The 26,759-nt window shown below is 40.7% G+C and overlaps 1 protein-coding gene across 5 annotated transcripts; it reads left to right on the forward strand.

Annotated features, from left to right (window-relative positions):
- The first annotated feature begins 1,056 nt into the window (after positions 1-1,056).
- c2cd3 (C2 domain containing 3 centriole elongation regulator) lies at positions 1,057-24,817 on the forward strand. 5 transcript variants are annotated; one of them, XM_086164724.1, is made up of 35 exons: positions 1,057-1,311; positions 1,781-2,044; positions 2,118-2,275; positions 2,423-2,470; positions 8,757-8,911; positions 8,994-9,148; positions 9,238-9,370; positions 9,459-9,608; positions 9,700-9,838; positions 9,922-10,046; positions 10,153-10,350; positions 10,453-10,568; positions 10,649-10,767; positions 10,858-10,989; positions 11,087-11,476; positions 11,580-11,731; positions 11,996-12,239; positions 12,594-12,774; positions 12,860-13,043; positions 13,549-13,721; positions 13,806-13,941; positions 14,082-14,347; positions 14,703-14,783; positions 14,856-15,470; positions 15,574-15,921; positions 16,002-16,140; positions 16,223-16,287; positions 16,375-16,580; positions 16,689-16,789; positions 16,915-17,058; positions 17,145-17,272; positions 17,649-17,861; positions 18,027-18,438; positions 18,936-19,035; positions 21,581-24,817. In XM_086164724.1, the coding sequence occupies exons 1-35, from the start codon at positions 1,260-1,262 to the stop codon at positions 21,713-21,715; spliced, it is 6,357 nt and encodes a 2,118-aa protein (XP_086020850.1). In that variant the 5' UTR covers positions 1,057-1,259; the 3' UTR covers positions 21,716-24,817. The 5 variants fall into 5 exon arrangements, 4 of the variants coding, with proteins under 4 accessions (XP_086020850.1, XP_086020847.1, XP_086020849.1 ...); XR_015107475.1 differs by having other exon boundaries at positions 17,649-18,452; positions 21,581-21,603; XM_086164721.1 differs by having other exon boundaries at positions 17,649-18,438.
- Positions 24,818-26,759: the final 1,942 nt, after the last annotated feature.

Consider the following 26,759-nt stretch of genomic DNA (forward strand, 5'->3'; position numbering starts at 1 on the left):
TTTCGGCCTCTTGTATCCGCGACCTCGTTCTTTTAGTCACTACCCACAGCTCGCAACCGTAGGTGAGGGAAGGAACGTAGACCGGTAAATTGAAAGTTTCGCCTTTTGGCTCAGCCCCCCCTTCACCACGACAGAACGGTACAGGGTCTGCATCGCTGCAGATGCCGCATCGATCCGTCGATCTCCTGCTACACCCTTCCCTCACTCATGAACAAGACCCCGAAATACTTGATGGAGCCCATTTTTAAGACTAAGGGAGGTGTGATAACTAATTGTGATAACTATAGTGTAATACAGTTGATGAGCCATATAATGAAGTTATTGGAAAGAATACTGGGAGCCACAGTGTGGGCAGACGTCAGCATTTGTGAGCAACAGTGTGGTTTCATGCCTGGAAAGAGTACTACAGATGCAGTATTTGCTAATGGGAAAGTACAAAGGGGGTCAGCGAGACCTAGAAGTGAGAGAGGAACTATTTTACTGTATGAGGAATTCTGGAGCAGCCAGAATGAAAGGAGAGCTGGACCAAGACAGTGGTGAGACTAGCAACGATGTATAGTTTAGAGACAGTGACATTGAGGAAAAGATAGGAAGCAGAGTTGGAGGTAGCAGAAATGAGGGCGTAAAGCTTCTTCTTGGTAGTGGGGAGGATGGATAGGATTGGGAACAATTCCATCCAAGAGGACAGCACATGTAAACTGTTTTGGAGAACTGAGAGACTGAGATTATTGACCGGGGTTGGAACCGAATGGCAGGAGATTTAGAGACAGACCAAAGCGATGTTGTGAGAGAAGACATGAATTTAGTTGGAGTGAGAAAAGAGGATACAGAGAACAGGGTTAAGTGGAGGAGGTTGATTTGCTGTGGCAAAGGAGCATCTGAAAGGAAAAGAAGATGGCCATCATAAATTTAGGGAGGAAAGGCCATAGAATGTGGTCGAACTTCAGTAACCTCTGTTAACACAGAATCGTGAGCGTGCTATGAGGTACATCTCATACGAGAAACGTCATATTTAAACACAATTTCCCACAATGCTTTGGTAGTCGGCAGCGGAAGCGGACCTAAAGATAGTCAGGCGTTGTTGCTCGGGAATAGTAATGCCCGCTGCGGTCTGAACGGTTAAGTGTAGACCTTAGCCCAAATTTGCAGAGCAGTTAAATTGATTAACTGTTAGCTGTGTAGTTAATCATGTGTGGTAACGATCGGGTCACACTGATGTTGAGGTAATTATTCGCCATCGATGTTTACTAACCGGAGCGATGCACAGCCAAAAACAAAGGTCCGTCCAAAGTGGTGACAACAAAAAGAAAGGTAAGCTGTGGCTAGCTTAATTGCCTGTTAGCAACTCAGAGGTATTATAAAGCACACAGCTTGCTATTAGTGTGTCAGCTGGTGCCTGTGGCTAGTTGATATTAGCTGCCTCTGCTACTTTTGTTATTCGTATGAGGTCACAGGTCGTGATGAAACGTTAGTTAGTCCATGTCATTAATGCTAACACTCATCAGGTTTCAGTGATATACAAGTTGTACCTAACCTATTTAATTGTGCCATAAAATTATATTTTTCTCAGTCCATTCAAAGCTAATGCAGTTGTCGCAATTTTGATACCATAGCTTTAATTGTTTAAAAAAATTGGCGTAAATTTAATACGTAAATGAGGTACATTCTGTTGCATACCCTAGTTTAAAAGATATTTTTTGGATGTAAGCTATTGCGATGTTAATATTTTAATTTCTTCTCCTTTCTGAAAAAAAAAAATTAAAAAAAAAATTATCACCAGTGATGTGTACCCCCTCCACCAGCCTGCCTCCTCTGGTCGAGGGTGAGCTGAGGGGCTTCCTAGAGGTGACAATTAGCAGGGTATTATGGACAGTCCAAAAGCCTCCATCTTCGACATTCATCAGATTGCGTTGGTGGGGAGAGTCATCCAATGGAACGCACTTTTTTCCAAAAGATGAGTCGCAGCTGTCTTCAAAGACTATCAAGACTACAGCACGATTCCCCATCTGCTGTGGCCCAAAGCAATTTACATCATATCTGTCAGGTAAACAAGAGGACTTGATTACATTTCAATTTCCAGTGTCAGAGTTTGCAAGTTATTTATCTTTCTTGCACAGATATGGGCTCTCTGGTCCTGGATGTTCTAACAAAACAGGATCATTTGCCCATTGCCCGGGCTCAGGTCTCTGCTATCTCTCGCCTATCTCTGTCACATCCCATTAGTGGATTTTACACTTTCGTATCTCCAACATCTGAAAAGCTGGGAGAGTTACAGGTGAGTATAAACTAACATTGACCCGTTTTATGCTGGTGCTATAGTGTTTTCACTTCAAATTCTTAGTAAAGTAGTATTTTATTATAGATTCTGAAAGAGGCACAGCATCTGTGGATTTTGAGTGTTGGTCTTTTCCTTTATCCACAGAGGATATCAACATGTGCAATGTTCAAATGCATCTTTGTTTGGAATGAGGTTTGGCATGATTTTTGGGCCCACTGGTTTGTTATTTTTCCTCATACAACCTCTCTTTTACTACATATAGTTATTACGCATTAAACTAAGTAATGACAGGGACCCACACTAAATTATCCTGCATGCCGAGTCCTGTGCAATGATGTCAGGCCTTCAGATGTCATAAAACTATAACTGATAATAATAACTGATTTTTTTCATTGCTAAAGATGTTATGTTTTTAAGCAGATTCAAGTTATTGAATTGTTTATTTTATTAGTGTTTTTACAATGGGGTATACATTCTCTTGTACTAATAATACAAATGGAGTGTGCTACATTTTATCACCTAACTAGTTACCTAACTAATTTTGCATCAAGTGTCTATTTATTTATAAATATTCTTTCAGAACTGCTGTTTTCAACAACATTTCAGTCAATCTTTCATGCTATTTGGAAGGTACTATGGCCTCCGAAACCACTGAAACACACTTTGCTGAGCATTTGTATTGCCAAAACATTATTATACTAAAACAGGGGATGGCAACAATTTTCTATATTCATTTTTTGAAGATATTGCCAAGAAAGCCTGAATTTCATTCAACACATATAGTCAGTCGTAAATCTAAGTAAGTCTAATTTTAAAGGTATTTTTCCAGTAATTTTACAATGAGGGTCTACAATAATGCATGGATACCAGTTGATACCAGTACTAGCTGCCTTGAAACATTTTGCATTAGGAAGAAATATAATAATAATATTAATCTTGATTGTCTGTTCGGCTTTTTCCTTCAGGGATCGCCACAGTGAATCAACTTTCTCCATCTAACACTATTCTCCATATCCTCCTCTCTCACACCAACTACCTTCATATCCTCTCTCACTATGTCCATAAATCTTCTCTTTGGTCTTCCTTGAGACCTCTTGCCTGGCAGCTCCAATTCCAGCATCCGTCTACCAATATATTCTCTATCCCTCCTCTGTACATGACTGAACTCTCTCAGTCTGGCTTCTCTGACCTTCTCTCCCAAACATCTAACATGTGGTGTTCCTCTGATAGACTCATTCCTGATCCTATCCATCCTGGTCACTCCCAAAGAGAACCTCAACATCTTCATCTCTGCAACATCTAGTTCTGCCTCCTGTCTTTTGGTCATTGTAACAGTTTCTAGGCCATACAGCATCACTGGTCTCACCACTGTCTTGTACACCTTTCCTTTTATTCTGGCCGATAGTCTTCTATCACATAATACCCTGACACTTTTCTCCACCCATTCCAACCTGCTTGGACCCGTCTCTTCACCTCTTTTCCACGCTCTCCGTTGCTTTGGACTGTTGACCCCAAGTACCTGAAATCCTCCAGCTTCTTGATCTCCATTCCTTGTAGCCTCACCGTTCTACCCGAGTTCCTCTCATTCACACACATGTATTCTGTCTTGCTGCGACTAACTTTCATTCCGCTCCTTTCCAGAGCATACCTCCACCTCTCTAGATTTTCCTCTACCTGTTTTCTGCTCTCACTACAGATCACAATGTCATCCGCAAACATCATGGTCCATGGGGATTCCTGTCTAACCTCATCTGTCAGCCTGTCCATCACCATTGCGAACAAGAAGGGCCCTGATGGAGTCCCACCTCCACCTTGAACTTCTCTGTTACCCCTATAGACAGTACTACTGTCTCACAGCTACCATACATGTCCTGCACCAGTTTAACATATTCCTCTGCCACTCCAGACTTCATACAATACCAGAGCTTCTCTCTTGGCACCCTGTCATATGCTTTTTCTAGGTCTACAAAAACACAATGCAGCTCCCTCTGGCCTTCTCTGTACTTCTCTATTAGAATTCTCAAAGCAAATATTCCATCTGTAGTACTCTTTACTGGCATGAAACCGTACAGCTGTTCACAAATGCTGACTTCTGCCCTTGGTCTAGTTTCCACTACTCTTTCCCATAACTCCATTGTATGGCTCATCAACTTTATCCCTCTGTGGTTACCACAATTCTGCACATCCCCTTTATTCTTAAAAATAGGCACCATCACACTTTGTCTCCATTCTTCAGGCATCTTCTCACTCTCTAAGATCCTGTTGAATAATCTAGTCAGAAAATCTACCGCTGCCTCTCCTAGACACTTCCACACCTCCACAGGTATATCATCAGGACCAACTGCTTTTCCACTCTTCATCCTCTTCAATCCCTTCCTCACTTCACCTTTACTAATTTGTGCTACTTTGTGGTCTACAATAGTCACATCTTCCACCTTTGCCTCTTTCATTTTCCATATTCATCAGCTCTTCAATGTACTCTTTCCATCTTCACTCTCAATCATCACTCTTCTAGCATCTGTCAATACATTCCCCTCTCTGTCCTTAATCACCTGGACCTGTTGTACATCCTTTCCACCTTTATCTCCCTGTTACGCCAACCTGTATGGATCATTCTCTCCCTGCGTGCTCCTACCTCTACTCTTATAAGTTACCATATGTTCCTGTTTTTTCTGGAAAAAGGTGTTCACTACTGCCATTTCCATCCTTTTTGCAAAATCTACCACCATCTGTCCCTTTGCATTCATATCCTGTATACCAAATCTGCCCATCACTTCTTCATCCCCTCTATTGCCTTCACCAACATGTCCATTGAAGTCTGCACCAATTACCACTCTCTTATTTCAGGGAATATTCTGCATCACTTCATCTAACTCATTCCAGAACTTCTCCTTCTCTTCAAATTCACATCCCACCTCCGGGGCATAGCCACTAGCAACATTGAGCATCACATGTTCAATTTCCAGTTTCAGACTCATAAATCTATCTGACATTCTTTTCACCTCTAGTATGTTCCTAACAAACTCCTCCTCCAAGATAACTCCTACTCCATTTCTCTTCTTGTCAGTACCATAATAGTACAACTTAAAGCCTGCTCCTAAGCTTCTAGCCTACTACCTTTCCACCTGGTCTCCTGGACACACAGTATATCCACCTTCCTTCTCTACATCATGTCGACCAAATCTCTACCTTTTCCTGTCTTAGTCTCGATATTCAAAGTCCCTACTCTCAGTCCCAGGCTCTTTCCTTTCCTCGTCTCTCTTTGCTTCTGAACACGCACTCCTCCTCTTCTTCTTGTTCTTGTTCTTCCACCCACAGTAGCCCGATGTCCATTAGTACCCTGTAGGTCATCATTACCAATGACGGTCTTTGTTAACCCGGTCCATGACCAATCCGGTATGCTATGGTTATGGTTGACTCGCATGTTTGGTTTTGGCAAAAGTTTTACGCGGGATGCCCTTCCTGACGCAACCCTCTGCAGTGCCGCCCTGAGGCTGAATTATAATAATAATATTAATAATGCTTTTTATTTAAGGTGCCTTACTCGACACTCCATACAGACATGTATACAAAATACAGATTTAAAAGAAACAATAAAAATTAAAACAATAATAAGTAGTAACAGAAGGTGACAACAGTTGGCATCAGCTTTAAATAGTTGTATTCTGAGTTTTGATTCAATCCTGGTATTTTTAGAGATGCAGTCAGTGAGCAAGTAGGTGGGAGACTACACGAGGATTGAGAAAGATAGATGGTTTGGATTTGTGGATGAGTTCTGTGGTTTCTGAGAGAGTGGGGAGGTCGAACTAGGAGAATGATAGTATGGATGGATGAAGTCAGCTGAGAAGCCGAGGTAAGGGTTTGAGGTGCTGGAGAATATTTGTTGATTTTTTTTACAGTGAAAAATGCTATGAAGGAGTTGCAGATAGAGGTTGTGTGCAAGTTTGGGGGGAGAGAATACTTTTGGCGGATGACCTGGCTTAGGAGGGAGAACAATGACTTGGAGTTTCCTTTATTTTTAGTGATGATTCTGGAGTAGGAATTGTTTTTGGTCTAGGTAACTCCTTATAATGTAAATTGTAGTTATTGTACATAAGACAGTTCTTGTCAAAATCTTGTTGTGGCAACTGGACTTGAATTTCTTCTCTTGAAGATATTTCACCCTCATCCGAGAGGCTTCTTCGGTTCTAATGGCCTGTGGGGAGTTTCCGAATGCAACTGCTAGGATTGTGGGTGGGTCTAGGTTATGATGGCTTGTTATGCAAATGGTGCAGGTGATCAGCAAAGACAAGGTTGAAGGGAGCGCTCCCCTGACTTCAGATGGACAAAGTCCTCCCATCCGACAAAGGTAGATGCACAGTGGTTCTTGATAGAAAGGATTACTAAGCAAAGATAGGCAATCTCCTTGGGGACACAACAACTTATAAAACTCTAAAATGGGGCCTGACCAATACATACAAGAATTAAGGGGTCAGCTTTTGACAGCATCTCACAAAGGATGCAGACATAGACAAACCACTTTACTATTTGCTGTACCCAGGAGAAACCATGCCTTGCATTTATGGACTTCCAAAGATTCACAAGGAGGAAGCTCCTCTCAGACCCATTGTCAGCAGCATCAACTCTGTCCCATACAACATCTCCAAACATGTGGATTTTGGCATCTTTGTTTGGCAACACCACATACCATATTCAGAATTCACTGGACTTTGCCAGCAACGACAAGCAGATGAGCTGGACCATTTTGTTGTTCGATGTAACCTCACTGTTCTCATGCATCCCTTCATCGGATGCAGTCACAGCAGTGAGGGAACACCTCATAAAGGACAACACCTTGGTAAATAGAACAAAACTCACTACGGATCATAGGTGCACCCTACAGGACTTCTGTCTACACATCACTTATTTCCAATACAATGGCAGTTCCTATTGTCAAAAACATGAATGTGGAATGGGCTCGCCCATATCCCCCAAAGTAGCGAACTTATACATGGAGGAGGTTGAGAGCAAGGCCCTTGCCTCCTCCGGGGGGAACCGCCAAGCCATTGGTTCAGGCAGGTGAACGACACAATGGATGTCACTGATGACAAACTGATGAACACTGAACAAACACTGAACACTGAACAAACACTGATGACAAACTTAATTGGGCCTTTGCTAATTGGGCCTTTGCTAAATCAGATACCACCAAATGCAAGAACATAGAACAGGTGGTGGACAACAACCAACAGAAGAACATTGTCATACCCTATGTTGCTGCCATTTTAGGAAAACTCTGAAGGGTTCTCAACAAACACCATATACTGGTAAATTTCAAACCCCACAATACTCTGAGGCAAACACTGGTGCACCCCAAGGACATAACACCCAGGCATAAGATTGAGAATGTGGTTTATGCTGTCACCTGCACTGAGGATTGTGATGACGTCTACATCAGGGAGACCAAACAACTTCTATACAAACACAAGGGAGCCACCACTTCAGGACAGGACTCTGCAGCCCACCTATACCTGAAGGATAACGGCCATTCCTTTGAAGACAGAAATGTCCGTATTCTTGCCAGAAAAGACAGGTGGTTTGAGAGAGCAGTCAAAAGAAGCAGTCTTTGTCAAAAACAAAAAAAATATATTTGAACAGAGGAAAGGGTCTTAGGCACAACCTTTCATCAACATAATTTGGGATCAATCCAAGATGGATAAGCCCATACAGACCAGGGGCATCTGCACCCTCCAAACAACCCAGAAGGCTCCACAACCAGAATGAGCCGTCGGTAACTTCCACATGAGCTTCAGTCCTTGTGATCCAACAGTTTTCACTTCTTTGTTTCTCATTTTGAGAAGTTTGACTTTATGTTTTCACATTCTAATCTAGGTAATCCCCAAAAGTTGCTCCTTTGTCCCCACCTAATGACACCTCCATTAGTATAAAAACTCCCTTTGACCTAGTTTCTGCTGATCAACTCTTCCATTTATATAACAACCTATCATAACCTAGACCCAGCCACAACACTCGCAGATATAAACTTCCCACAGGCCATTAGAAATGAAGAAGCCTTTCGGACAAGGAGTGAAACGTCTTCAAGTGAAGAAATTCAAGTCCAATTGCCATGACAAGAAGATTTAGCAAGAATTCACCATGACCTGGATGACTGAGAGCCTATACACACAATAATGAGACCAGTTTTCTTATGTAGTCATTGTAGTTGCTGACCTTTGGCTTTCATGAGATGAAGATTTGGGGTGAACCAAAGGGTGGAGACAGAGAAAGAAAGATCCGTTTTTATTTAGCGAAGCAAGAGAATATTAGGGAGTCCAGTGTTATAATGTGAAACAACATTATTGGATGGATAGATTGTGGGTGTCTAGAAGGCCGGAAGATGGCTAGTGTGCTAAAATCCAAATTTATGTTCTCTGTATTGTGTGGGGCACTTTGAGACCCATATGCCACATCAAACCCATGTCATCCTTTTTGGAACTAGGTTTCCCTTCATCTCGAGCCTCTAACCGAAGCCCATGACAGCAGCAACTCAACTACCACTATAGATCTCAGCTGTGATGGACCACAAGGCGCTCCACTTCCTCTGCCACTCCAACGTAATTCATCTCCTGACTGTAGTAGTGGCACCACACCAAGGTTTGAGAAATACTTTGTTTTGTTCATATCAACAGTTGGCCTACAGTGAACATACCAAACTCACCTTTATATTTATTTTCAGAGGGACAGGCCAATTGTGTGTTCAAACACTGAAAGAGAAATACAAAGATGTGTCCTCGGAGAATCAGATACTGATAAACAAATCACAAAACAGCCAAACAGCCCTGGATCCTTCAGGCAAAGAACAGTGTGACCAATCATCTAACATTCTTTCTGGTGTGTTTTTTGTCTGTTAGTTTACTTTGGCCACACAAGCAAATGTTTGACTGGTTCTTCAGTAACGTAACTACTGTGTCTGATCTCAGTCATTATAGAACGTGGGGACAAGCTACGAAATGCAATGATGGTGTCGGCGTTGAAATGTGACACGCATTCTGATCAACATCTGAAAGACATTCCCATTCCTCTCCAAAATGATAATGATCACCTGCTCTCCAAGTGGGTATTTCAAAAGGTTTGAAAATGATCAATACTCTAAATCGCTCATTATAGCACAGTTTAATAGCACATATGCCTTTGCCTTCAGGCCCCCTCCCCTTTCCCGGATGCTTCTTCAAAATATTCTGCATTCTGACTCATCTCTCATGCAATCAGAAAATGTTGCTGTTGTCACAGATGATAGCCCACACTTTCCTGCTGACTTTGATCAAAGAACAGTTGATCTTCTCCTTGGCAGGTGCCTATTTCTCTCTTTTTTTTTTTGTAACTACTTTCAAAGTTTTTTTTTCATGCTATTTCTGCTAATGCTTTCTTTTCGGCATAAGCAGATCCCGCCCCCCTCTCTTGGATGGTGAGGCATCCTTTACTGAATCTATCTCCAGTGTCAGCAGTATAAATGGGCATAGTGCATTCAATGACCCACAACATGATGAAGCACTACTGGAAAATTTGTTTTACAAAACTCCTGTAAGCAGACAATTTTATGTACATATTTAGAGAAAAAAAAGTTGGCCATTGATTCTTTGAATATAGCTTTGTCTGTCTGTCAGATGACCAATACGAATCTGCAAGATGCAGAGGAGCAGATGGACTTCTCGGCTGAAAGCCAGCTGACAAACAGCTCCTTAAGGGCAAAGAAGCCACAGACACAAACTGGACCCAAAGTTGATGACAAGTATGCTGCAAAAAGCCTGTTCATCTGATGGAGATTTTATGGGTTTTGTTATTTCACCTCAAATATTTTACTTTGCATAAGATGCTTATCTTGTTACTGTTTTTAGCCCAGTTTCTGACCCCCAGCAGCCTCCAGTTCATGGTGGTATTCCGTTAAGTGAAGAGCAGGTGAATTTGTTGAGTTCAATCCGATTGGCAAAAGTGACAATTGACTCTCTGACTGTATCTACAACCTGCACAACCACCACATCCAGAAAAGGTTCCAATAACAGGAAGCCTCCCAAACCATTAACCAGAAAAAAATGGTAGGTGAAATATTTATTAATGGGCATGGACAGTTACAAAAATCATCATCATGAAGAGTCCAAAACTAACAAAGGCATTTGATATTTGCTTTGGTTTCTTAGTACATTTTTTGTGGAGTGCACATTCCCGACTGGTTCAGCTTCTAGTAAACGCAGTAGAAACAGAACTACTGAATGGGAGGTGACCAGAGCAGTTTCGAGCAAATGCATTGGAGGAGGTATATAAAATTACTTTTATAAAATGTACAGTTTGATTTTTGTTTGGAGAAATGACTCAACATGCATTTTTTTTTCAAAGAGGTCAAGTTCAATCAACATTCTGTGTTTCCTGCCCATCTAAGAAAAACAGCACTTTGGCAGTGGTGGGAAGCAGTACTCTCTTTCAAAATTTACATACGAAAGGATGACAAAAAAAAAGTATGTTTTTTTTTTTGTTTTTTTTTTTAATTTCTGTCCAATATAACTCTGGATTTAAATGTTTTTGCTGACCTAGACGTGTTGTTCCAGCCTGTTCTCATTGGTAAAGCAGTTTACCCACTACAGTGTCTGCTAAAGACCAAGCGGTTGAGTCAGTCTGTCCCTCTCCTAGTACAGCCTGTTGAAGGGGACCATCAAACAGGGGCAATTGGACCCCTCAAGGTAAAACTGTCTTTATTATCTATGTACTACTTTTGTCAAACTTCCCTCTCACTGTCCAAATGGCATTTTATCAAAATAATTTTAATATTTCTTTTAGGTGTCAGTTGAACTTGCAGCTGAAAAGACCCTCAATCCTGAATTCAGCAAAAGGAAACTGACTTGGAGAAACATATCACCTTTTAACATTGCAGTCAGTCAAGAAAAAGAGCCAAGCCCCATGTCTAAAAATTTTGATATTTATAGCCAGAGCATGAAAGTTCCTTCTCCCTCAAACTACACAATTCTGGAAAAATCCAGGCAGCCTGTGAAGGAAAACCTGGCGGTCTTGTTGCATACATTACTCATGGTGCCAAATGGAAATAACTTCAGCTGTGGGCCTATGGGGGCCTCAAGTTTTTACTTGAGCTGTAAGCTTTTTTGGTGTGATGAGACAGTGAGATCTGTCATTAGCTGGGGTCAGACAAACCCCTCATTTAACTTTGTTCAGGTAAGTTTAAGAGACCATCAGAGAAAAGTTGTGAAGTTTGAAATTTATCATAATTGATGTTGTTTAATTTAAGTTGTTTTCTTTTATTTTTTTCATTTCTCAGGTTACACCTGTGGCTTTAACAGCTAAACTACTGGAACGGATGAAGAATAATGTGATGGTGATAGAAGTATGGCAGAAAATGGGTCCCTCAGCACAGGATCAGCTCCTTGGTCTTGTTAAATTACCTCTCCATCAGTTTTACATTTCATTCAGGTAAGTGATGACCTGCTAACTTTCTTTATTGTGTAAAAACAAACTTTTTGAAGAATGAGAGAAAGCTTGGGCATTTCTGTCACTTATTTCCATTTCAACTGCTTCATTCCATCATATCTCATATCCATGTGAAATATCTGTAATCATGCATAACAAATCATGCTTGCTATTTGTACAATATTCTGTAATGACATGTAATTCAAAAGGCCAGGCTGGATAAAACACCATTAACTCTCTCCTTATTTCTTACTTCATATTTTGTAGGGATCCAAAGATCACCAAACTTCTCTTACAGGCACAATACCCTGTTTTAGGGGTAGACTGCTACATGCCAGTTACTGATGTATTCTCAGGTTCTTGCAAAGGAAGCCTCAGGGTTGTTTTGGCAATGGGTCAATCAGAACAGATACTTGCCCTTCAGCATGTGAGGGAGGAAAAAAAGAGTTCCTGTTGTCATCTTGTGAGACCAGTCAATCAGCTTGATCACCGACCACAAGTGCAAACAAAGGTCAGAATTATAGCTATCTAAGGTTTGAAAAATTTTGTATCTCCATGTCAATGTATGGCTATTGTAGATTGCGTGTGGAAACCTCTGGTCCTGTTGGTGGGTTATGTTGGCTTTTAATTCTTCACAAAAGCTTGAACATGTTGTATATGCCATGATGGCAGTTTTTCACTTTATTGTATAAGCAAGAAGATTGACAATCTGGATGGAGATGAAACATTATGCATTAAGCTGGTGGCTCCGGCAGATAAGCTTGTGTACTTTTAAGCACATATCTGATTTTCGTGTTGATTTTTAAATTATACATATCTTATTTGTGCTGATAAGTTGAATGTATGCCTTGTGTTGTGTCTTCAGATGAGACTTGCTCATCAACCCATGATAGAGCATCTGTTTGTTGTCCGGGTGGAGAAGGTAACAGGTCTGACACCACTTCAGTCTACAGTGTGGGGAGAGGCTGACTGCTATGTCCAGTATAGTTTCCCCTGTCAGGAATATGATCCAGCTGCAAATGATAATGCAAATCAGAATGAGAATAGTAAGAGCATCATAATATATAAATCCCCGTGATTCAAGTCTTTCTCTTCCTTCATGAATGTAATCTCAATCTCTGGTCATTACAGGCTTAAACCTGAAGCCTTTTCGCACCACCAATGCTCTCTATGTTCCTGACCCATTGTTTGACCACTCAGAGACCCATCTGCTTGTTGCACCTGAAGGAGTTCCTGTCCAAAGGCTGTTATTAAGTTCTTTGTCAAGTCAAGGCCCGAGCAGTGGACTAGGTGTTCAGTTTGAAGTGTGGTGCAGGTTTGTGGCTATAACATTTTCATGAAAAAGGAAGAAAGTAGCTGAAGTTCCTGAGATAAGTGTCGGGAATTAGTTTCTTCATACATATGAGGGTTCTGTTGTTATTCAGGTGTTCAAATGAGAAAGCTCTACGATCAAAGTTGTATCTTTATTTAATATCAAATATTGCAGTCTATAGACCCAGTAATATAGTGAGGCAAAAAAAGGTTGTCTAGTAGAGTGCTATTCCAGTTACTATTCGGTCTTCAGTGCCCTTACTACTCAGGTTGTTGCAGTTATGAGGCAGCCGACACAGTGCTTTGCAATCCTAAACAGTTGGTGACTGCACCATGTAAAGAACAGACTTTTCTGCAAAAGGCAGGAGTGTTTTTAATTTTTGCAAGAGAAATTTATGTTTTGTGAGTGTCAGTGATCCTCGTTTCTATTGTCAAGATGTGAAATAGATTTCTATACGCTGCTGAAAAGAGTTGAAGTATAGTTTAGTTTGTTTGATGTGTTTTTGCAGATATTATTATCCAAATGTCAGGGATCAGCTGGTGGCCAATGGATTGCTCCCTCTGTCCAAGCTGTGTGCCTTGGTTTCCACACAGATGGAACATCCTGATAAGTCACAGGTGTTCTCCCTATCTCTAGTTCCAAGGATGGATAGCCCCATCGGGAATCCACTCCAGTCCTCAGGTAGCCACAAATAATCATCTAGCAAAAATAATATTCCACATGACATTAAGCCCTAAAGTTGTGAGAATCTCTGGTTTTCCTCAGGCCTTCTAGATGTATCTATTGGGTACAGGCACCAGCCTGTAACATCTGAAGAGCAGCCTGGCAGAGGGGATGCTTCTCGTGTTATAACACTGGTGGTTGAAGTCCGCAGGGCATGTGGTTTGCAGGCAGCAGCAAGGTATTTCATGCTATCTGAACTAATGGTATTGTTAAATTGGAATTAAAGACTAAGAATAATTTTCTTTTCTATGGTTTTACAGATAGACACTATTTTTTGATGAATATTTACTGACATTGCCATTAAACCTTCTATTGCAGGGTAGTTTCAGAGCGAGATGAACGGTTCATGTACTTTGCTGAGGTGGGAGTGAACGCATATGTTACGGTACAGTTTTCCTTCTTACCTGAAACTGAGAAAAGGTCAACTGGTGTTGCTGCCAGAACCTTCTGCCCACATTTTGACCATCGCATGGAGCTATCTTGTGATCTACTTCAAAGAAGCAGTGGAGAAACCTGCAGTCTGGCTGAGCAGCTGCAGAATGCCTCAGCTGTCTTCACTCTATGGAACAGAGAAAATCGCAAAGGTTTATTACGACTTTTTCCTTTTCTTTATGCTTTGTCTTTTTTCAAGATCTGTACAAATAGTGATATTCTAACTGTTCGGTGGAATATCGCTAGGAATATCGGATTAATAGCAATATCTGTAATTAATCATTAATGTTTATTGATTTTAATAGCTACAGAGGATGTCCATAATTTAGTAAAGAGAAAATAAGTATTAATGTGCTGACTTTGTTGTAATTTAAAGCGTATCGAAGGGATCTGTCTCGAACTGTCACAGTGTAAAGCAGTATTTTCGTAGTAATTTCCAACAGTATTTGGACTTCACACCATTTTCTGATTTTTCTTTCTTTATTTCTATTTTCTTCTTTTTTCAAGCAATGGATACTTCAAAGATCAAAGATTTGGTGTTAGGCACTGTTAACATATCATTGGCTGATCTTATCCTTAAAAGAACAGGTATGCCTCACTCATAGTTAAGGGTTACTGTATGAACACAAAATCATTGTATTTCTATTTCTATGTGTCAAGGTGTTTCTGGCTGGTTTGGGGTTTACGCACCTCAAAGTACAAGTTCTTCTGAGGAGCAGCAAGTCTTGGTTGGGGGCCTTGAGCTCTCTCTTCGTTTCATCCACCACTCAGACAGGGAAAGACTCATTAAAGCTGGTCAATGTGCGGGTTGGGAAATGGCTCAGATTGACTGTGAAAGGCAGGATCATGACAGAGCCTGGGAAGATAGCATGCAGAAAACAAACCTGACCTTCTTGATGCCTAAAGCTTGGATGCCTGTCCACTGCCTGCTTCTGCCAGGTCACAGCAAGCTACAGCGCTCCACCTATTGTTACTTAAGATATAAATTCTATGATCAGGATGCCTTCTGCTCTTCTTTGAAACACCCCTCTATGTTGGGGGGTACGGAGGACAGCCAGGCCACAGTGACTTTTGAAGGTTGTCGGACTATTGAGCTAACGAGCAGCCAGTCTTTAACCTGGTATCTTCAAGAGGAGAGGCTTGAGGTCCAGTTGTGGGTTGCTTTTAAGAAGGAAAAAACCCAAAGGCCCAGTAGCACTGACCGATTGGTTGGCTCAGCATTTATTGATTTGTCTGCTCTAACAAAGACTCACAAGCAGAAGTTGACTCTCAGTGGTAAGACATAATCATTTACGCTAGTATTAAGCAAGAAATATATTTTTTATTGGGAATGTTTAGTTAAGGGTACATTGACAGGTGTTTTTTTTTTTTTGTCTAGGCCTCTACCCGCTTTTCAGATGTTCAGCAACTAACCTTCTGGGTGCTGCTCTCAGAGTTCACATCACACTCACCATTTGTCGTGGTCCCACGAAAGGTCCATCAACACCTACTATAACTGACAACAAAGTGGACTCTGACAGCCAGGAAGAACACTCGACAGAGGAGTTGCAAGCGTCGTATCAGTGCCCCTTACATGCTCCACCAATACAATCACAAAGCAAGTGCCAGACGAAATTGTCTGACGGAACCCCAGACATCACATATCTACAGCAGACAGAAATTGGTCTTGATGAATCCTTCCCCGTTAACGTTTCAGTTGAGCGGGCTATGCACCTGAATCTGAAGGGTGCGCTATTATACGAAACAGATTTATTTTCTCTGTTTCTTTTTGTAAGACAATTAACATGAGATTCATCTACCTGTTAGGTTGTCCTCAAATCAACCACAATGAAGGGAGTCCATGCTGCTGTGTGTCCTATGTTGTTGCTAATGCGACTGAACCAGTGTTCACAGCTCTAGTTGCCCACACTAACTGTCCTGTGTGGGACCATGAGCAGGAATGCAGGTTAGTCATACATTAAATAGAAGATGAAACTGAAACAGGCATTTTCTTCAGATAATAGTCTACAATTTTGTCAAACTTATAGGCTTTCAAAGCAGTTACTGACTGATCCACAGCAATCTCTTGTGTTCAAGGTTTGGCACAAACAAGGTACAGGAAGCATCTTTATGTGATAAATTATATAGCTCTGGGATTTTAGATATGTGAATTCATGCCCTGTTCTTTTTGCTATTATAGAGATTGAGAGGGTGATTGGATTTGCCTCTGTAGATCTTTCCCCTTTGATCTGTGGGTTCCAGTCAGTGTGTGGCTGGTATAACATCACTGATTTCAGCGGACAATGCCACGGTCAGCTCAAAGTTTCCATCACTCCACTGAAGTGGGTCCAGTACCTCCGTGGGCAAAGGAAAACCATCAATGAAGAATCTGGCAAAAACCGCTCAGTAAGAGAAATCTTAAACCTTTATTCTTTGCTACCCTATCTTCATTTGCAAAAAATGTATCTTGCATCTGATTGGTGGAAATGTTTAAGAGACTTTTAACCATTGTAGGTCCACCCTATCAGCTATCACACTTCAACAATGTACATCCGTCGATACCCTGTGCAAACGATCTCCTCACCTGACCTCATCGACAGGCTGTTCTCCCAAAAGTTTGTACAACCACATTTCTCATATACGATACATCTACCGCCATTTTTGAAAATGTATCCCCACATTCTGGTATAAACTTGCAGTCACTCACTATTTGGCAATTTCACAACATTCTTAAATCCAGCAACATTGGACATAATGTCAAGTATATGGAAAAAGGATGCTTCTACAATCAGAACCTGCAGGAGCAAACCGCTCACTGCTCTGTGGGAAGCAGCTGTGCTAATGACATAAGTCCATCCAGCTCCATGCTCTTTTCAACTCTCAGGTATTTGTCCTCATTGTTAATTCAACATGTCTGCTTACTTACGTGTTTGCTTCAAGATTAACCTAAGACTATGCCTCCTCTTCCAGGATGAAGCTGAATGAACTTGACAAAATCCAGAGATATTTTAGCCAGAAGCTGTCAACTCCTGTATTCCCGTTTCAGAGTAAGCAAGGGTGTCAAAACAAACCAGAGGAACAGATAGAGTCAAAAAAAGGCAGGTGTCAGCTTCTCAAATCCAACCAATTAATGGGGACATCATCATTTTCTGTGGGTCTTCTGCTTTTATTTTATTAAACTAAAGGTATATTTCTGTATTTAATAGTCATTTTGCCTGTCAAAGATGATTGTTAGCAGATGATGTTATTTTATCTAAATTGAAAATTGACAGTATTTTATGGATACATTCATCATTCCACTCTTTGACCAGTGTTAATGAGATTGATGACTTTCTGCTGTAGCAACTTTCCATACAGTCATTTTACAATTGTTCTTTTCACAATTTTCAAATAATAAGCTATACATCTTAATTTAAAAACAGACGTGTAACCTCCCCGTGATCACTATTGTCATTTAAACTCTTCTTTCTTCAGGTCTTCGGGGTCAACACCTAGAAACCATTCTCTACGGTTCTCAGTGCTCCCCAACACTTTCCTCTGTTGGTGAAATTAGCCCTAAGAATACCTCTGAGTGTGTCTGTAGTCCATGCAGAACTCCAGTGTCTTCCCAGGAAGACCCCTCTCATCCAGAGCCACCACAAACAAACATCTCTGATTCCCATACAGAGTCTGAGGAGGAAGTAGATTGTGAGCACAGCCTGACTACTGCAATTGAGATTGATGATACAGGAGAGAAAGGCGATGGTGATCATAGATCAGTGTTTAGAAATAAGGAAGAGATCATTGATGATGAAGATTATGAGGAAGTTGTCATTAAGCCAAGACATTTAAATGAGGTAACCTCTTCAACAGACAAAACCAGTCCGTGGACCAGCATCCTGTCAGATCCTCACCGAGTTTCTCTTGGGAGCTTGGACTCACCACAGCCCCCGGAGTTGGACATCAGCCGGGATGATGGGGGAAAGTGTTGGTCAGCTCTGCATGCTGAAAATCGGTATATTCAGGATTCTAGTGCAGAACAGGACTGCACAGTAAGAGAGGGGACTCAACAACATCCTACTACAAGATCAGAGGCTGAGGAGTCTGACACAGAGAGAGAGAATGACAGGACACTACAAGCTTCAACTGAAGGAAACGAAATAGAGCTGAGTAGCACCAATGGGGAGCCAAACCATATTTGCCTGTCAACCATAACGAAAGACCATTCCTTGATCACACACAATGCTTCAATGTACCGGATCAGTGAAGCCTCAGATCTCCAACTGTATCCTTGAGCATGTATCCTTTTTGTTTGTTTGTTTACATTCTGTCCTAGGTTTTACAGTTTGGTCTTTAAAAAAGGGGCAAGAACAAAAATTCTCAGTGGAGTTGTGAGGCTGTAGGGCCTAACATTTCCATTTTGGGTCACTTTAGTGTTTGAGTGACACCCCCACCTGCTGATATATTCTTTAAAATATATAAATGGGCATGACAGTGGCTCCCAGGATTTGTTGGTCCCTGTTTTTTGAAGGTGGGGGCAAAAACTTTGGTTTATTACATTTGAGTACATCCTCATCCTAAAACCAAAACTATCTATGCCTTCATATTGCAGTGGCCTGTCCACTATTGGGTGGTCAACTGCCAAGGTGTAGTTGTGAAAGTCTCAGCTGCAAACATTCTAAACATGAAATTTTTATTGGCCAGAAAATATTGTATTTTGTAGTCTCCCAACACAATGTAAGGACCAAATATATCTGTTTTTTTTTTAACCTTCAGCAAAAGCTCTGTTCCTAATTTCTTCCTTCCCTCACAACAACTGGAGTCATCTATGAGGGACATACATGTAGTGCCTGCGATTCCCTCCTGCGTATCCAGTGATACCGTAATTTTTAATTTTCTTTTGTTTGTCTATTTTTTTTTTTTAAACCCTTGCATTTACAAATTCTCTGTTTTCAAGCCAATCTTTTACAAGGTCACTTGTACAATTACATGAGGTTAAACACTGAAAATTAATTTTATCAGAGATTAATGATGAGACTGATTTCAGCGGAAAACAAGTGGACACAGAAAATTTGCATTGAAAGTAATAGATTTTAATGGTCTAGCCATTGTAGTCACTAAATTTTCTATAGATTTGGTCTTTTAACAATAATAAATAATAATAATAAAACTGTTTTTTAAGCAAATTTTTTTTAAATAATTGAGAGCTGACAATTGTGTAAAATTTTGATGGATTTAGGGGCCTCTGACACTGGGTCTGCAGTTTTTTGAGTGTTTCATAAATATTATTATTATTATTATTTATCAATATTGTTAAAAAATATTATATTATCATATAAATAAACCCCAAATGCCTTGCTATACTCAGTTGACATGCAGTGGGTATAAAATCTGTATTGTTGAACACAGGCAAAAAAATGACTGGTTGCAATACCAGTCAAACCTAAAAACCAAAAACCAGTCACACCTAATTTTCCCTTCAGCTGCTCCCTTTTGGGGTCCCTACATTGAATCATTGCCTCCATCTGAGACATAGTCCATCTTTGTATTGTCTGCATTCTCTTATCTCACACCAACTAACTCCATGTCCTCTTTCACTACTTAAAGAAATCTCCTCATTGGTCTTCCTCTTCGCCTTCTGCCTGGCAACCCTCTGTCCATATATTCATTATTCACTATATATTAATTATCTTTCTGCAGCTAACTTTAATTTCTCTCCTTTCCAGGGCATACATCCACTTCTCCCAGTTCTCCAGCACCAATTGAATTTTGTGTGCATTACACCGTAACTCTTCTTTTACTTTCAACTACTCTCTTCAGGGGTTGCCAGAGCGAATCGACCACCTCAGTCGAACCCTTTTCTCTGTATTCTCTTGTCTCACACCATTTAACTTCATGTCTTGTTTCACTACATTCATAAATCTTTTCTTTAGTCTACTCCTGCCTAGCAGTTCTAACCTGCATCCTTTTACCAAACCATGAGTCTGGCTCTTATGACCTTATCTCAAAAACATCTAATGTGCTGTCCCTCTGATGGACTCATTCCTGATCCTATTTATCCACATCACTCCCAAAGAGATTCTCAACATCTTCATCTGGCTAATACTCTTTTATCACACATTACCATTCCCTCACCTCATTTAAACACTCTGTTACTCTAAACTGGACTGTTGACCACCATCTTTATCTCCATTCCCTTTACTCTCACCTTTCTACTTGAGTTCCTTTAATTCACACACATGTATTCTGTCTCGCTTCGGATAATCTTAATTCCTCTCCTAATCCCAGGGTGAGGTAATATTACACTGTAGATTAAATTTTGTCTTTATCTGCATTTTTATGTGATCGCTCAGTAGAAGACCATTGTACTTCACTTCCTCATACTTTTTTTTTCTGAGTAGCTGCTTTTCAAGTTGGTCCATAGCTAGTGGCCTCAGGAAAAGAGATAAGAAAGCTGTATAGCTGTACTAGAACAACATGAAAATATCCCATCCATTAACTACAGCTATAAAATGACAGGACCATAATGTACCCAAAGGTTAGTGCTCTGACTTTTGAAGACTCCCCTTGGCCAATGAGAATGAGCCTCCTGCTCTGTAAAGTTACAGGCGTGTATACGCATGTATTTCATGAAAAGGTGATTGTTAAAAATATATTATGACTTGGGATGCTTGGGATGCTAAAGGAAGTAGTAATTCATAATTTTGTTTGGTTTGTTTAGCAACTGTTTGTTTTTGCCAATATCCTCATGACAGTTATTATTTTCATAATTAATTTGACTTGGATATATTTCCCAGGTGAAATGCATTGGATCTGACAATGAAGGAGGATGAAAAAAAAAAATCCTTAGTTGAGGTCTCATTGGCAGTGGTTTGTTCTATTTTACATAGTCTGGGTAATCTGTTACAGCATGAATTGGCCAACAATACAGAAATACACATGCAGAGATCAGTGTGCCAAACAGGTTAACACTGAGTCTGCAATGGACCATCGGGGAAGGTAGTTTTGCATCATGCATACTCTGATCAATCCAGGTTAACAAAGGTGTGGTGCTGCATTTAAATGCAGCATTAGACGATTTTTAAAATGCAAGCAATATTCTTCTTCTCTCACAATTTTCATAGAGACTTGACTTTAATTAGACCTTGGAATGTCAAGTTTTCTTTCAAAATGTAGGCCAGTTGAACTCCAAAGAGGAACCTGAATGACCATGCTTTGCTTGAAACATGATTCATATCCCCTCACAACTCAGATAGGTAATACATCATCCAAGATTAGCTTACTTGATTAGCTTACTCATTTTAGCAAGGCTTCATTTCTCACTATAATAAAAAAAGAACAAAAACACATTTTTTTACCTTTTTAGTCCAGTGAAACCATGATTGTGATTTTTTTTTGTAATGTATTACATTTTTTTAATCTTGTAGGAACAGAGCCATCAACATGAAGGCAATCCTCGTAGAGGCCCTCGGCAGTTTCCAAACATGTCACCAACATCCATGAAGAAAGAGACTCAAAGATTTGCAAAAATATTTTCGGCTCACTTTGACAAGGACCCTTAGCATACTTTGGTTGCAGTGTGTAATTCTGTGAGGTCACCCCTGTATACTTTAAATGATACAGAATTCTATTAATTATGTGAATTTATCCGTAAATCCTTTATTAGTCTTAATATACTGTTTTATGATTGCACTGAATGAGGGGAATGAGACAGGATTAACTATTATTCATACTGTCATGTTTTTGGTGTTTTTTTTACACTGAGAATAGTGTAAAATTGTAAAATTCTTTCCTTTCATAAATTAATATTTGCTTTGTTGATGTTGTTGCTGTTATTCTTCCAAATACTGGCTAACATTTTTAGACCTGAATGTGCCTTCTCTTCCTTGGGTCTAGTCAGTGTATTTATTTTGTCTATTTGTATTTTTTTTTTTTTTTTGAAAGTTTTAATGGCTAATGAGTTTCGACCCCCATTGGATTCCGTAAATATGACCTGTGCACATGTTTATTTGGTGATCATCCTGCTGAGCAGGCTTTTACTGCTGGTTCTTTTCTTTTGTGATATGATTGCTTATTATATTCTTTTAGATAAAAGTATAGATATTAAAACTCATTACAACCTCATGATTCATCATCAAGCTAGATTTTGTGGAAGGTTTCTCTGGAAGAAAAGTATTTCTTACACAAAAAAGCTTACACAGGGACTTCCAGATGGTGAATGACCCTCCTATTGATCTGAATCAGGGGTCGTCAACATTGAGCTCGCAGGTACCAGGTCGCCCGTAAGGACCACGCGAGTGGCCCGCTGGCCTGTTCTAAAATTAGCTTAAATAATGACACTTATCAGTTAGCTGCATCTATTTATTTTATTTTATTTTTTTTATCTTGCTCATTTAAATCATACTTACATGTGAAAACACATCTTTTACATGTGAACTGGAAATGACAATACATTAATTGAATTAAAAAAAAAAAAAAAAGATTAATATTAACTCTGACCTACTTCAGTTCAAAATTCAGTATTGTGCGCATGCCCATAATGTAGCGTTTATGGAGCACCAAAAAACGATTGACCCCCAAAAAAGATGGCAGAAAAATGAAAGAAAACCTATAATTATTTAATACTGTGAAAGGAGCCTGCGTGTGTCTCTTTTGCGGGGCAACTGTAGCGACGGCAAAGCGACATAATATGGAGAGACATTTCACAACTTGTGATAAAAGCTGCCACGCTAACTACTCACAGGGCAGCGCAATACGAGAAGAAAAAGCTCGCACCTTAAAGGCAGCTATGACCAAACAGCACTCTTGTTTCATGAGACCCGAGAAAAGCTCCAAAAAAGCAACCGAAGCCTCATTAAGATCTACGCACTTCTTGATTCAGAAAAAGAAGGCATTTTCAGATGAGGCGGTCGTCGAAGACGCAGTGATGATAATTGTTAAAACTACTTGAAGACGAGAAGTATGGAATCGACGTCATCTCCACTATCTGATGCTCTACTCGATGCATCTACAATGATAAGAAGAATGTCGGCGATGTCCGCGAACTTGGCTGACAAGCTGGACCGTAATCTGGCGAAGTGCAGGTGGTTCAGTATCCAGTGTGTCGAGTCGGTAGACAGCAGAAGTATAGCGCAGCTGGAGGTCCTTAACAGGATGGTGTCTGATTATTTCCCCACAAAAGAACTTCTGACACTACTGCCCTTAAAGACAACTACCAGGGGAGTTGACCTCTATAACGCGGTGAAGAAAAAGGTGCTACTGGAAAAGCTGGTATCAGTGGTTACGGATGGTACTCCTTCTATGATTGGCCAACACAATTTATTTCTCACTGTAAAGGTGACAAAGAGTTCCCGAACTTTCTGCATTACCACTGCATCATCCAACAGCAGTCCCTGTGTGAAAAAGTGATTGGCTTTGAACACGTAATGATACCTGTTGTAAAGATCATAAACACTGTTTGTGAGGGGATCCGTTCCAAAGCTTATGTGCAATTCATGAATGACACATTTTGAACTGGACACCAAATCTGGTAAACCAGATTCAACCAAATACCAGATTTGATGTCCAGTTTAAAATGTGTCATTCATGATTTGTTAAATGTGTTTGTAAAATGTAACATTTGCTAGCACGAGTGTTAAGTACATTTTTTCTTAGACTTGTACAGAGTGTTTATTAAAAATGCTGTGGAGGTACATGGTGATTTCCAAGGACTGTTGTAGAAATTATCATCTGAAAGTGTTCAATTTAAAAAATCTTGAAAATCTCCCTCACTGCATTTCCGTCACTGCACCCTACCAGGACACTGTGAGCTTTTTGATGTAGACGAGCCTGAGTGACGATGACCACAGAACGAGGTGTGGTCGCAGGTTGGTGGATGCGATTCTCAGCTGGGAAGCAAAGTTTCTTGTCCAGGTCCGCCAGCAGCTTCCAGTCCCGTTCACTGCTGAGTTGCCCAAGGTCAGTTCTCATGGGGGTGAGGCTGGCTTGCCCCTCCTGCACGAATGGAGTTGCGTGCCAACAGGATCACGAGGGAGGAAGGATGTTCATGCTCTTCTGGCGAGTTTCCAGCACAGCTGCAAGACATTTTAGTGTCCGGTTGGGCCGCCAGGTATAACGGCCTTGGGTGAGGCTGGTCTTGCATCCCACTAAGATGTGCTTAGTGTTGCTGGACTTGAGCATAGTGTGCATGTAGGGTCTTCATACCACTGGTTTAGATTTGCAGGAGAAGGCAGGACATCATAGGCCACCCTGATGGTAAAGCTCGCCCTGAAGGCCTCCATCTCCCACAGATCTTTCCAGGAAATCTTCCGCTTCTTGACTCCCTCCCATGTCATCCACTGCCCTTGCTTCGCCTGTGACACAGCTTGTGCGCGCCTTCCTGCTTCCTCTTCCTGGGGAACTTTCTGGACCACCAGCTTGCGTCCCTGGGCTGGATTGGCTTTGCTCCAGGCTGGTGCACTGGCCTAGAGGATGTATCCTCCTTGACTAAGTGGCTACTTCATTTGAATCTAAGACTGGATTTGAGTTTATATGACGTATATTGTTTAGAATCACGTCTTATTCAACACATTTCAGCAGCAGACGCCAGCTGAAACGAATTCTGAAGTTATGTACAACTTGTTTCAAATCGCCTAAACTTGGTGAATAAACACTTTTTGACCAAATAGCTATATCTTTTATTCCTAAAGCTGGATATCGGTCAACTCGACAGCAATTGTGTAGAATCATGCGCTATTCAATATATTTCAGCATCAGACACCAGCTTTAAAGAATTCCATAGTTATTTAAAACTTTAACCCAAAAGCTTGAAAAGGAAGAGATAAACACTTTTTGACCAAATGGCTAAATCTTTTAATCTACAACTGAATTTGAGTGAATATGACATATATTGTTTAGAATCACGTCCTATTCACTACATGTAAGCATTACTCAACCGCTTTAGAGTTCTAAAGTTATTTACAACTTTAACCAAAAAGCTTCAACATGATGAGAGAAACTCTTTTTGACCAAATGGCTATATATTTTTCAAATTCGTGTCTCGAATATGAAATATATTGTGTAGAACATTTCCTACGCAATATATTAAGACATAGCATGTAATTTTCGACATATTTCAGCACTATACAACAGCTTTAAAGTATTCCATAGTTATTTACAACTTTAACCAAAAAGATTGATGGTGAGATTAACACTTTTTGAACCAATGGCTAAATCTTTTAACCCTACGACTGGATTTGAGCGAATATGATATATATTGTGTAGAGCATGTCCTATCCCAAATATATCAGCTCTAGACAACAACTAGATCTTTTTTTTTGATCAAATGGCTATGTCTTATAAATCTGTGGCTGGATTTGAGTGAGTATGACACATATTGTGTAGAACATGTCCTACCCCAAAATATTTCAGCAATAGACACCAGCTTAAAAGAATTCCTTAGTTATTTACAACTTTAACCCAAAAGCTTCAACATGGTGAGATGAACTTCTCTTTGACCAAATGGCTCTTTCTTTTATTCCTAAAGGTGGATATCAGTGAAATTGACATACACTCACCGGCCACTTTATTAGGTACACAAGTCCAACTGCTCGTTAACATTTAATTTCTAATCAGCCAATCACATGGCGGCAACACAGTGCATTTAAGCATGTCGACATGGTCAAGACAATCTCCTGCAGTTCAAACCGAGCATCAGTATGGGGAAGAAAGGTGATTTGAGTGACTTTGAACATGGCATGGTTGTTGGTGCCCGAAGGGCTGGTCTGAGTATTTCAGAAACTGCTGATCTACTGGGATTTTCACGCACAACCATCTCTAGGGTTTACAGAGAATGGTACGAAAAAGAAAAAATATCCAGTGAGCGGCAGTTCTGTGGGCGGAAATGCCTTGTTGATGCCAGAGGTCAGAGGAGAATGGCCAGACTGGTTCGAGCTGATAGAAAGGCAACAGTGACTCAAATAACCACCCGTTACAACCAAGGTAGGCAGAAGAGCATCTCTGAACGCACAGTACGTCGAACTTTGAGGCAGATGGGCTACAGCAGCAGAGGACCTCGCCGGGTGCCACTCCTTTCAGCTAAGAACAAGAAACTGAGGCTACAATTTGCACAAGCTCATTGAAATTGGACAATAGAAGATTGGAAAAACGTTGCCTGGTCTGATGAGTCTCGATTTCTGCTGCGACATTCGGATGGAAGGATCAGAATTTGGCGTCAACAACATGAAAGCATGGATCCATCCTGCCTTGTATCAACAGTTCAGGCTGGTGGTGGTGGTGTAATGGTGTGGGGAATATTTTCTTGGCACTCTTTGGGCCCCTTGGTACCAATTGAGCATCGTTGCAACGCCACAGTCACCTGAGTATTGTTGCTGACCATGTCCATCCCTTTATGAACACAATGTACCCAACTTCTGATGCCTACTTTCAGCAGGATAATGCGCCATGTCATAAAGCTGGAATCACCTCAGACTGGTTTCTTGAACATGACAATGAGTTCACTGTACTCAAATGGCCTCCGCAGTCACCAGATCTCAATCCAATAGAGTATCTTTGGGATGTGGTGGAACGGGAGATTCGCATCATGGATGTGCAGCTGACAAATCTGCG

Source organism: Fistularia commersonii, chromosome 18, assembly GCF_037954325.1.
Source record: "Fistularia commersonii isolate RoL2024-O1a breed Wild chromosome 18, RoL_Fcom_v1.0, whole genome shotgun sequence".
NCBI lineage: Eukaryota > Metazoa > Chordata > Actinopteri > Syngnathiformes > Fistulariidae > Fistularia > Fistularia commersonii.

Coding starts and splice junctions, on each gene's coding strand:
- c2cd3 (XM_086164721.1), top strand. CDS start 1,260: ATGCACAGCCAAAAACAAAGGTCCGTCCAAAGTGGTGACAACAAAAAG. Junction 11,477..11,579: donor CCTCATTTAACTTTGTTCAG/GTAAGTTTAAGA, acceptor TTCATTTCTCAG/GTTACACCTGTGGCTTTAAC. Junction 16,288..16,374: donor CAAGGTTTGGCACAAACAAG/GTACAGGAAGCA, acceptor TTGCTATTATAG/AGATTGAGAGGGTGATTGGA.